The 13,275-nt window shown below is 37.9% G+C and overlaps 1 protein-coding gene across 2 annotated transcripts; it reads left to right on the top strand.

Annotated features, from left to right (window-relative positions):
* The first annotated feature begins 269 nt into the window (after positions 1–269).
* Positions 270–12,509, top strand: krt1-19d (keratin, type 1, gene 19d). 2 transcript variants are annotated; one of them, XM_049476363.1, is made up of 10 exons: positions 270–498; positions 4,087–4,424; positions 6,812–7,461; positions 8,624–8,706; positions 8,800–8,956; positions 9,673–9,834; positions 9,924–10,049; positions 10,187–10,261; positions 11,838–11,983; positions 12,323–12,509. In XM_049476363.1, the coding sequence occupies exons 3-10, from the start codon at positions 7,045–7,047 to the stop codon at positions 12,432–12,434; spliced, it is 1,278 nt and encodes a 425-aa protein (XP_049332320.1). In that variant the 5' UTR covers positions 270–498; positions 4,087–4,424; positions 6,812–7,044; the 3' UTR covers positions 12,435–12,509. The 2 variants fall into 2 exon arrangements, with proteins under 2 accessions (XP_049332320.1, XP_049332321.1); XM_049476364.1 differs by lacking the exon at positions 4,087–4,424.
* Positions 12,510–13,275: the final 766 nt, after the last annotated feature.

Raw genomic sequence — 13,275 nt, 5'->3', positions numbered from 1 at the left:
AATACGCACCCCAGTTGTGTATAATAAATAATAATAAAATAATCCCTGAAAAGTTATATTTCAGCACAACTGAATTAACCTCTTAAACTCTTCTGGACACTTGCTGTTTCCTGGTATTGCTTTGCATATATTTACTGATTAGTAATCGTTGGGGTATACCATTGGCGTAGGAACCGGGGGGGATGGGTGGGACATGTCCCACCCAATATTAGAAACAGGTGGATTTGTCCCCCCCAAAAATCAAATAGTTTCGCTCAGCTCAGTCGTACTGTTAATGAAGAGACCGACCGCTAAGCGCTGGGAAACCAATCACGGTGCCGGTTCAGGGAGAAAGTCCCGCCTTTCAGGAGAAACAGCCAATCAGCTCGCTGGTCTTGCGAGAAGAGTTAGCGTGCTGGTGGAGGAGAAGCCCCTCCCCCTCGCTGTGAGATTTAGAAGCGGTGTCCAGCATCAGCTGGTGTTGAAGTAAATCTGGATATACGGCGATTTTTCTAAGAGGTAACGGAGTTTACCATGTGGCCTGTGTTGAGATTATTTCTGATAGCTGGTTAAAAAGACTCTCCAAATCAAAACATACAGATTAAACCCACCGTGTGATAATAAACTGCAGCTGTGTTAGTCAGTTAGCTTAACTTTGGAATTAGCTAGACAGGGAGTCAAGGCTTAAAATAAAAACATATATGTTATGTTCAGCTTGCCCTGATCAGCTAATCACTATTTCATTTTCAAATTGTGTTTATTAATTTAGGATTGCAGGACTTACTGTAAGCTATAGTAAACGAAAAAAATAGTTAGCTAGAAGCCAGATGTAGTGGATAGTCAGAATTTAGTACAGTACTTTATGTTGGTAGTTTAAAGCAGTTTATTAACCCTGATCTCTGCCCTAAAATTGCGTTAATAAACAGTCCTTTACTGAGTTTACCTGTTTAAATCCTTTTCATTATGTATGTCAGCAGTGTATTAGACACATCATACCTCCACTTACTTTATTAAGTGACTTTAAAGCAGAGAAGGCAGTGGGGATATGCAGTAGAATGTGTAGGAACAGGGTTGAGAAACACTGCTCTAACCTGACTTCTGTTCATTTGTAGTTCACAGTAAGACTAAATCCTGAGTAAATAGAGGCATTCCAGGTGAATCCAAATGTTTTTTTTCTTTAGTCTAATATTTATATTAACTTCTGTCAAAAATCTCTATGAAACGTAAAGTTACATTCTTTTTTCAAAAAAGGACACCATCATAAGAAGTGCTTTCAGTAGAAACAACTAAAAGCGCAGATGATAACTGATCAGTTTTTGTCATATATGTATATAATTCAGACATTTCACGCATATTTGTTTAAATGTAATTTGGAGTAACATGGCGGTTGTAAAGTCACCTTTACTTGGATGTAACTAATAATAAACAGAGTACAGAAAAAAGGGATTATTTGTGATTAAAAGTAATTCCTATGTTGTTCTAAGAAACTATATTTGGTGCATTAGCAAAAGTGTCCCCCCCCAATATCAAACCCGCTCCTACGCCCTTGGGGTATACTAAGCTATGGGAGCATAATCTAGTTGGATGTTTGTGTAATACTTGTGATGAAAACGTGGGCAAATTGTTTTTTATATTGTACATTGTATTTGTACATTTATTCTGCTCCAGAGAAGGATAGTTTAAAAATCAGTCATCAATGACTATTTAAACCCCATGGTGAGGTTGAATGTCCTTCAAGTTGCGTAATTTTTACTCACATATCTCACATATGAACTCTATTTGACTGCCTAGCTGCACAAAACTGTAGGATTAGCATGGTGTACTGTATATGTGTAGTTGTTGTAAATGATAATTCGGTGACTGTGTGATGCAGACACACAGGCTGGACTTGAGCAGCAGCTATAGAGATCGGGGTGGGGTTGAGGTGGAGTAATCACAACTGTTCTGTTAAGAGTTTTTCTTTTAAAGGGCAGCTGTGTTTTGTTTGCAGCTGTTTGACTAAAACTAGTTTTACTAGTTCCTGAGATTAAGAGAGATTAAAGGTCACACTCTTCACAGTGTTAAACCTTAGCCAAGTGCTATTATACACCTCAATATGAATGAAACATGGCACGAGCCAAATCCTTTGAGAGAGTTTATAATATAAAACAATGTAACAATTTTTAATGTGCTCTATTGTCAGCCTGATCATGTTGACTTCATTGCTAATTCCCCCCACCAGCTTTGATCCCTAATCAGACAATGTTTTTTAAAAGACATGGGAAGATCTACCATGTTTTTCAACTTGACACTGATTTTAAAGGGAAAATGTTCTTTTACACAATTAGGATAGGTCTATGGGCTAAGTTCTTAAAATCACAAAACCACTGTCACATAAAGAGATCTCATTAGCTCTGTTCTTGCCAGTTTCAGTCCCTTTCAGAATGAGCTGTTTAAGGGCTCTGTCACTTTTATGCAAATAAACGATTGCTGGCCACGCCCTGTGTTTACTGAGCATTTACCTCATGTTAGTGTAAACTCAGGTGGAGCAGAGCGGGTCTCCCTCATCTGCTGACTTAACATGAACAGTAGGTACAGATTCCTCTATCAGACGAAGTCTGCTTGCTAATACTGCTGTGTACTGTTCTCAAGCAAAATGACAGAAATGGTGGATCTGGTTGGGGTTGACAGGTCAGCAGTGGTGCCAGGGTAGTTCTATGCACATTTCTTTATTGTGACATTGTTGAGGAAAAATCATAGCACAGAACTTGGTTGTCACTGTATTGGCCCTTACAGCAATGCTAAAAATGTCTTTGAATGTATCTATGTATGAAAGGTAGTTTGTGGAGCTCACAGTGCCTGTGTTTGCGTGCTTGAGTGAAGTATGTTATAGTTTAAGTCTTATACTACTGGAGCTCAACATGCTGGGGGGAGAGAGCTAACTACTAATTCTGTTACATCAGCTAACAGTTTTAGATAAAAGTCTAAATTTTATAGATAAATTGCTAAATTCTAAATTCAGATAATTGTCCAGACTCTTAATAAGGTAAACTTGTGTTGTGTCTCTTCTACATATAATTTTCAGCAATGTCCATTTATCATTATTTCATTTGGCTTAAAAAGTCTTAAAGTTGTTTCTGATAATAAAAATCACAAAGAGGCTGCAGTTTTTAGTTTTTCTCCAGGTGGGGTGGGGTGGTTGGGTGCCACAATGGAACATACTATTAACAAAGGGGGCCTTTAAGTAAAGTTTGTCCAACTTTATCTGTAAACAGATGCCGTGCTAAGTGCAATAAGAAGTCTCATTCATATTTCAACCAGTGGCTGGTTGCAACAAGAATAAATAAATATACATAATAATGTCAGTAACCCCAACCCAGTGTAGAGCTTTGCACATAATTTAGATTTTTCTAATAGAAAAACACACTTTTCTTATTGCGACTGACTGTGGATTTATTAATACTGCTGTGCTGCATGTTTTTCTTTTACATTATATAATTCCCTAAATCCTTACATAGTTATGTAATGAATTAAAGCTGATTACCATTCTCTAGAAACATTTATGAGACTGCACTTTAGAATTTATTATATACAAAAATAACAAAAAACAAAAGAACTATGAATATTTTTATGCGCCTCTTTCTTTCCAGGCTCATCCAGGTCAGATGATACCTACTGTCAGGTTGATTGTAAAATGATTTTAGTGCAGCACTGCAGTGCGGATTGGTGTGTTTTGATGAGTGAAAATGTCAGACAGGTTAGACAGAAGCTTTTATTCTTTGTTGAGTAATGGCCAAAGGATCTGGCAATGAATGAAAGTTTTTATTAAAGCTTGAGTTCAATTGAAGAATGTACTAATCACAGCTTTTAAAAATGTCACAGTGGCATTCTCACACATGCAGACACACCTTTTCTTGAGTAAACCAGACTGTAGAAGACAGGTTTGTGTATTTAACAAAATCATTTAATGTGGGAGGCAGTGGTTTAACGAGTTTATGAACACTTTGAATAAAATAATGTAAAATAAAAATGTGGTTTGGATAAACAAAAGCAAAGTTTTACATGAATTACATTAATAGAGCTTAAACACATGCTAAATTCCAAATGGACTTTATTCTGCCATTCAAGGTACTGTGGAACTTTTACACTTGGACCACTGAAAGCTTTCTGACAGGGAACATCACCAAGCAGGATGTACAGGTCCTCCAGAGGGTGATGCATTCAGGACCGTGCTCCCTGACCTGCAGTTTGACTAGAGCACTGATGGACCAAGGTCAGGAAGGTTGTAAAAGACCTCAGCCATCCTAACAGTGGATTTGTGTCTCTGTCGCAGTCAGGAAAGCAACACAGAGAGGATGAGGAGGAGCTTCTTCCTAAAGGATATTTGGGCTCTGAACTAGGACAATAATGATAAAAGTGCTTGTTTTTTAGAAGAACTACATGAATAACCTTATTTGTAGAGATGGGTAAGTGTAAAGACCCTTATATGTTTTATTTGTTTACATATTGTATGTCAGTCTGTCTCAATCTCAAGGTTGTTTATTTAAATGTGTTAAAAAAGACAAGATTTCTAGAGATGTCCTATTTTTTCACATGACTGTATGTGGTTTTAATACTATACTCTATCATATAGCAGAATGTAATTAATTTGGGTGTAAATGGTAGGTCTTCTCGATGCCCTCAGCAAAATTGCATCTACATCCTTTACACCAAATGTTGGTATATACTAAATAGCCATACACTGTTACACAAAAGCAAATGTATTACAGATTCCATATGCCCATATCTTCTTTTCTTTGGGCGGTCCTGATGAGAGCCAGCTTCATCATAACATTTTGGTTGGTCTTTGCAACTGCACTTGAGGATCTTTTCAATGTTCTTTCATATTTTCCGGACTGACTGATTATTTTTTTTTTATAATTCTATTTCTATTTGTTTCCCATTTTCTCCCCAATTTACACGGCCAATTTCCCAACCCACTCATTAGGACTCCCCCCATTACTAGTGATGCCCCAACACCAGGAGTGTAAAGACTAGCACATGCCTCCTCCAACACATGTGAAATCAGCCACTGCCTCTTTTTGAACGGCTGCTGATGTATCATTGCCTAGTAGCATCACAGCGCACTCGGAGGAAAGCGCAGCGACTCGGTTTTGATACATCAGCTCACAGAAGCCTTGTGCTGCAGACATTACCCTTTGGAGTGATGTGGGGAGAGAGCGTCATCTACCCACCCAGAGAGAGCAAGGCCAATTGTGCTCTCTCAGGGCTCTGGCAGCTGATGACAAGTTACACGAACAGGATTCGAAGACTGACCTTCATTTTTTAAATATATTAAGATTCTCCTCCATTTAGTCTGTGCCTCTTAGCTGACAATACTGTCCATCAACACCTCCTTACAATTCTCACTGGTAATTAAGGGTCTAAACCTTGCCACGATACCACTGCACTGCATCTTCTTCAGTTCTGGGCAGCATCAGACTCTGCCCACATGCTCTGAATAGTTTATATACCAGAATGAGAAAGGGATCGGTTCTTTGGAAGCTGCAGATAGACACATCAGTGATACAGGAAGAGTTGAGAGATGAGGGTGTGGTGTGATGTGACTTTCACTGTATGCAAATCATTTGGCACATCTTTACTTTTGGAATGTCGTTAAGCCTTATTTGCACTGCAGTGTCTCAGACTGTAGCCTTCTGATCCTCAAAAGTAGCCAAGTGTAAGTGAGTAAGTTAAAGATTTAAGGTAATTAACTGTAAGAAACATCAAGCAACCGGTGCTTAACTTTTAATTTAACGTAAACACTGAATGAATGCTTAATTCAATTTAATATATTTATTTTGAGTTGAAATTCAAATGGTTCTTTTAGTTAATGATCTATTAAGAAACAATGATCTATTTAGGAACAATGTCTTTTGTAAAGAAACCCGGTGAATTTCTTGGTAAATTTCCATTGATCCATTTATCGAAAAACTTTGACACAATGTAAGGGACAGTTTGTGTTCAGATTATGTTGTAAACTAAAACTCGACAAAAAATTAGATGGTGTCAATTTGATGACTTGTCTATGAGTTGAAGTTTAGGACTTGGGACTTGACTGAAACTTGTGTGTCAAGCATTTGCCAACCTCTGCCTTTAGTAAAGAGCGTTTGAAGAAATTATTCTCTGGTGCATCTATGAATGTATCATGTATTTGGTTCTAGTGTAGCATCTATAGCCATTTTTGAAAATGAAAGGAGAGTGTAAAGAAACTTAAATTTGGTAAAGAACATCTACATCAGACCAAGACTTTTTAAAAAATTGTCAAACTCACAGATCTGTCATGAGTTTTCATGAAATCAAAAGAGGTTCTTCTGTCACATTGCTCAGAAACTAGAAAGTTTAACACCTTCATTTTTAGTATAGAGAGTATGTTAATAATAACAAAGGCAAATGACATCAAAATAAAAAGATTTCCGGTATATTATTATTGTACAATGAAGAAAGTTCTGAATATAAACCACTTTTAACTGGTTCTCTTGAAAAACATCCACATGGGGTTTTCATTTACACAAAAGAACAATTTAAACATTTACAGGTGTCAAAGAAATAGGATTTTTTGTATAAAACCTTAATTTATTAAAATACCTGTTTTTTTATTTTAAAGAGATATTTCTAAAGAATTTTTTATGTTCTCTAAACAAATGTACATTCTAACCAGAGTATACGCCTATTTGTTTATGTTGTGCATCCTTTGTAAAAAGCACAAAAAAAATTCTAACATTTCAAAAAAGGGGGGTAAAGTCTGGTATGAAAAAAACGTACGTTTTAGTGTAATCGCTTGTAAAAACTTCTATTTACACATTTCATACAGCGTGGAGAACTACCTCTGTGGACAGGGTGTGGAGGTAACTGCGACACCTGTCAGGAGAGACTTTAACGATGGCTGACAGTGACAGGTATAACCAGCAGATTGTTTCTGAAAGGTCACACTCAGCATTCCTGGAAGTCCAGCCCACGCGCCCGTAAACTTCAATATAAAAGAGCCGCCAGGGCTCCACTCTTCACACTCTGCTTCCAGAGCCAGACACAGAACCCTCCAACACCATGACTTCCACCTACTCCAGCCGCAGCTACATCTCCTCTGCAGCTTCCCTCACTGGAAGTTCAAGAAGCTCCACACGGATCTCCACCTCCAGCAGGGGCTCTGCAGTGACCAGTACCCGGGCCAGCAGTGTGTATGCAGGTGCTGGAAGCTCTGGGGTTCGCATCTCCACTGCTCCCATGAGCTTCAGTGCCTTCAGTGCAAGTGGAGCTCTGGACACAGCGGTCATCGGCAATGAGAAGTTCACCATGCAGAACCTCAATGATCGTCTGGCCACCTACCTGCAGAAGGTGCGCTCTCTGGAGAAGGCCAACGCCGAGCTGGAGCTGAAGATCCGCCAGTTCCTGGAAAGCAAGACATCACCCATAGCCCGTGACTACCTGACCTTCCAGGCCACCATCAGTGACCTCCAGGCCAAGGTAATGATGAGCTGCTTATACAGGGGTTCTATCTTAATAACATGTGTGGAGAGTTACAGCAGAAGTAAAATATTAAACAAATGAAAGTATAAGTTTTAATTTATTGGCTTTCAAATGTTAAAACTACTTTAAAATAAACTGATAAATGAAATATGTGTATATAAATCATCACTTTATCTAATTTCTGTTTTGTTAATTTTGTGTCTTGTTTAGTTTAATTGAATTTTAAATTGATGCTTAAATTGTTTTACATTCATTTTACATTTATAAAATTTGTTTTCTTCATTTCCACTTTGTTTGTTTATTGTAGATTATCTTTGCCTTCTTTTTTAAAAAGATTAAAAATAAAATAATAATATAATCTAAAAAAAAGAAAGAACTACTACTTGTAAAAGTATAACTCATCTCTGGTTGAGTAAAAGCAAAATACTTGCTTTTAAATAGAAATAATTATAACAAACATTAAAAAACAACATTTTTCTCTTTTTCATTTGTTTTTGCCAAATTTTGGATACCCCAGTTCAAATCCATGGGCTGTTTATTATTTAACTAAATTTAATGAACAAATTTGTTGCAGGAGACAACTTCCTATATGGCGCTTCACTTTGAATTTGTTTCGTTTGAACACATAACATAGCACATAAAATGTTCTTTAACCTTTATACACATTTTTTCCTTCAGTATATTAAATTCAGTGAATAAACAGTGAGATTTACTACATACTGTACATACAGGGAGTTTAAACAGGGGTACACAAACTTTTGCATAAGATTGCTTCACACAGAAAAATTTATAGTTTATAAAATAGAGAAATTTTCCAATGTAGTAAAAATACTCAAATCTGGGAAAATTGCACAAGTCAGCAGAGCTTCTTTTATGTCTGAATGTTCAATCTTTGATTTGTTTATAATGTAATTAAGGGTGAGGTTTAGTGAAACATGCACTGTGATTGGTTTGCTACGTCTTGGAAGTTCACTAGTTTTCTCCCTTTCAACGTAATGCGTATCAAGTCATGCTGACACAGTATTGTGTTATTCAGTCACTTTAAAATGTAGTGAAGTGAAAGTGAATATACTTAAGCAATGGATAGACGTTAAGAAAATATGTTAGAAAACTGTATTTAAATGCATTTTTTTCATTGTATCACTTCTTATGCACCTAGATCCAAGCAGCCATCCATTTAAAGGGAGGAGTGTATCTGGGCATCGAGAATGCACGGCTGACCGCAGATGACTTCAGAATAAAGTAAGTTTGTGCTTCTTTTACTATAGAGAACAACCAGTCTCCTTTCTGCATCTCTCCCTGTATAGAGTTATATGGTAACATGTTTTTATGCAGGTTTGAGACTGAGCTGGTCATGCGTCAGTCCACAGAGGCTGATATTGCTAGGCTGAGGAGGGTGATGGACGAGCTGAAACTGACCAAGAAAGACCTGGCACTGCAGATCGAGGGTCTGAAAGAGGAGCTGGTTTACCTCAAGAAGAACCACGAGGAGGTAGGGTAATCCATGTCATTTTCTTGGTGCAACACAGCACTTTTGTCTTCCAAAAGCATTGCTGTTCCAAAGTTTGGAAGCACTATTTATGTAAAAAAATTATTTGTTATTTTTTATTCAACAAAAGTTTTGAGTAACATCTAGTATAAATGTAAATGTAAAGGTAGTTTAGATTTCAAAACTGTATGTGAGCTGATAAAACTCATAAAATGCTGTGATTATTAACAAATGACAAATGATTAAAGGATTTAGATTTCAAGATTTTAGATACTTATTTTATTATAAATTTATCATGAAATGTTACCTTTATTTGGAATGATAATGTAATTAGAACGATCCAATTAACAGGGGTAAAGTAATATTAATACAACCATACTACTACTGCTACTACTACTACTTTATTAGAGTTTATTAGAGTTTATTACTACTTAATTAGAGCTATATTTAGGATATCAATGTAATTAGAATTCCATTCTACAGTTTCTCATTCAAATGAGAATCATCTTTATTCTTGTCTATCATAATTTCTATAGTTTTCCTGACCTAAAATAATGTAAAAGCAGACAAGATAAATAGATTCACTTGTTTTTCTGCAACCAGATTGCCTCTGTGTGGAATAATGTCATCAGTTTGTCATCAGAACTCATTCTGAAGTTAAATCTAATGAATCGAAGATCACGGTCACCATTATAGAAATCTATATGTATTTTTATTAGGAACTCTTGGCCATGCGTCATCAGATGTCTGGTCAGGTTCATGTGGAAGTGGACGCTGCACCTCAGCAAGACTTGACCAAAGTCTTGGCTGAAATCCGAGAGCATTACGAGAGCGTCACTGCTAAGAACCAGAGAGAACTTGAAAGTTGGTTCAGGACTAAGGTGAGTTCCTCTTCTTTAACCCACAGCTGAACATTTATTTACTGTTGAAGACTGAGCTACCAACATTCATATCTGCTTTTTCCTCACAGACTGAGACTCTGAAACAGGAGGTGGCCACCAGCACCGCAACCCTGCAGACGTCTCGCTCTGAAATCACCACAGTCCGGTCCACGATGCAGGCTCTGGAAATCGAACTACAGTCTCTCATAGCCATGGTGAGCTGAACAATTACAGTGACAACAACTAATAGTGGGATGTCTAAGGCTAAATCCCAACTTGAGAGACTGGTTACAACTGTATACTTTACTGAAAACTCATTTACTGAAAACGCCCTGTTTCCCTTCCACCACAGAAAGCATCATTGGAAAACACTTTGTCAGAGAGTCAGGCACGGTACTCCATGCGTTTGTCCAGCTACCAGATGCAGGTGAGTTTATTTGAGAACTATAGAGAAACAGAGATTGCAGAACCTTTAATAGTGTTGTAGTACTCACATCTGGTCTTGACTCAATGTCTCAATGTTAAATTTATTTTGATTTTAAAACTCAAGACTAAACTTGGCTAAGACTTGACTAAGGCCAAGAGTTCTATTCCAGAGACTCAGGACTCTGACTTGTACACCAGAGACTCAAGACTTTAGAGATAGCATCCTAAGGCACTCGAAAATCTGACTTTTATCCCACAGACTTGGGACTCTGACTTTTACCCCAGAGATTGAAGACTAAAGGCATGAACTAGTATCTAGAAAGTTGAGACCTAACTTAGGCTTGTAACCTGATACTCAAAACCCTGACTTCAAACTCAGAAGCTTGAGACCCTGACTTGTACCCCAGAGACTCAAGACCCTGAAATGCACCCCAGAGACTTGAGACCCTGACTTCCACCCCAGAGGCTCGAGACTCTAACTTGATCCCAGAGACTTGAGACTCTGACTTTCACCCCAGAGTCTCGAGACTCTGACTTGAACCCAGAGACTCGAGACTCTAACTTGATCCCAGAGACTTGAGACTCTGACTTTCACCCCAGAGATTCGAGACTCTGACTTGATCCCAGAGACTCGATACTCTGACTTGTACCCCAGAAAATAGAGACCCCCACTTGTAACCCAGAGAATAGAGACTGTGACTTGTACCACAGAGATTAGGGACTCTTACTTGTACCCCAGAAACTTGAGACCCTGACTTGTACCCCAGAGAATAGAGACTCTGTCTTGTACCCCAGAGATTTGAGACCCTAAAATGCACCCCAGAGACTTGAGACCCCGACTTAAATAGAGACTCTGTCTTGAACCCCAGAGAATAGAGACTCTGACTTGTACCCCAGAAAATAGGGACTCTGACTTGTACCACAGAGAATAGGGACTCTGACTTGTACCCCAGAAATTTGAGACCCTGACTTGTACCCCAGAGAATAGAGACTCTGTCTTGAACCATAGAGATTTGAGACCCTGACTTAAACCCCAGAGACTCAAGACTCTGACTTGTACCCCAGAAACTTGAGACCCTGACTTGTACCCCAGAGAATAGAGACTTTGTCTTGAACTCCAGAGATTTGAGACCCTGACTTGAACCCCAGAGACTCAAGACTCTGACTTGTACCCCAGAGAAGAGGGACTCTGACTTGTCCCCCAAAAACTTGAGACCCTCACTTGTACACCAGAGACTCAAGACTCTGACTTGTACCCCAGAGACTTAAGACCCTGACTTGTACCCCAGAGACTCAAACCCCTGACTTGTACCCCAGAGACTCGAGACTCTGGCTTGAGCCCAGAGACTCAAACCCCTGACTTGTACCCCAGAGAATGGAGACTCTGACTGTACCTCAGATACTCGAGACACTGACTTGTAACCCAGAGACACCAGAGCCTGACTTTAAAAAAATCAGAATTGTATCCCTGAGGTTTAGGACTAAATACTTGGACTAGCACGCAGAAATTTGAGACTCAACAAATGTTGTCAACTGTGAGTCAAAACTAAAGATGGACTAATTTTTGTTGTTTTCAGGTAAGCAGTTTGGAAGAGCAGCTGGCACAGCTTCGTGCTGATTTGGAGCGCCAGAGTCGTGAGTACCAGATACTGCTGGACATCAAGACCAGACTGGAGCTGGAGATTGCAGAGTACAGGAGACTCCTGGATGGGGAGACCACTACGTGAGTTGTTCTCTTATTGTTAATATTTTTTCACATGTCACAAGGGTGGACATGGATTTTATTATCAGAATACACTGTGGTGTTGTTTTTAGTCCCACTTGCTATTTGGTAGGAGATTTATTCTCTGGTGAGAAACAGGTTTAAGCCATTATTTTTTGTTGGTGAATCATTTGCATTAATTCTTTCAATACAGTCCATTTCTATCTACACATAGTGTTTATTATTTCTCCTACAAACTGCAGTTATTAGATGAATGTACACTCACTTTGACAGTCTCCTTGATTATGTTTATGAACAGTGACAGAAATTATATTTCAATATGTTTTTTTTTCTCCTCAGTGTCAAAACTACCAAAAGTTCCAGAACAAAGGTCATCACTGTTGTGGAGGAGGTGGTGGACGGCAAAGTAATCTCTTCATCCACCTCTGAATCTGTTGTTCAGAAATCATAAGACAAAGATCCAACCCGGAGCCTCTTTGTGTAAAAAAGGGGCAACACATATAACCAATAAAGCATGCTAAATGTGTACGAACATGTTTTTTTTTTACTGTCATGCTATCTAATATAGTTCTAATCAGAACTGTAAATAAGCAAGGCTAGTGGTAACCTGATATCCCTGGAAAGCTATTGAGAGACACCATAAAATACACAGCAGAATAAGACACATTAAACACACCTATCAGAGTACACACACAAACATAAAACGAGCAACTGAAAAAAAAGCACAGATAAAACAGGTGCCTAAACAGTTATATACAACTGTATGTAGCTACCACCTTGAACTGCATTACATGCATAAAGGTGCTAAATACTATATCCAATATTTATTATTATTATTATTATTAATAATAATAAAAAAACAATATTTATAATAATAGTAGTAATAATAATAATAATAATAATAATAATAATAATAATAATATGTGTAATTACCCAGGGCAACTGATCATACAAAATGTATTCCTATTTAGTTGTATACAGAACTGTTTAAAAGTTAAATAAAATAATACCAGGAACCCAAATAAATCTGAACAAAAATATTGTGATTCTTTGCATATTGACTGGCATCATCTAGTGGCAGCTTTAGCACAATGCATTTTTGTCCAGTGCATTCTCAAATCTCAAATCAGGTATATTTTCACATTACATTAACATACATGTGTGTAAACAGCTCTGGAAAAATAAGAAAGCACTTAAACTATGTTTCTTTGATTTTACCAAATTCAAATCCTCTGGAATATAATCAAGAGGAACATGGATGATGACAAGCCCTCAACCCAAGCTGAACTGCT

This window comes from Astyanax mexicanus, chromosome 3 (genome assembly GCF_023375975.1).
Source record: "Astyanax mexicanus isolate ESR-SI-001 chromosome 3, AstMex3_surface, whole genome shotgun sequence".
NCBI lineage: Eukaryota > Metazoa > Chordata > Actinopteri > Characiformes > Acestrorhamphidae > Astyanax > Astyanax mexicanus.
This window is presented reverse-complemented; position numbering and strand designations above follow the sequence as displayed.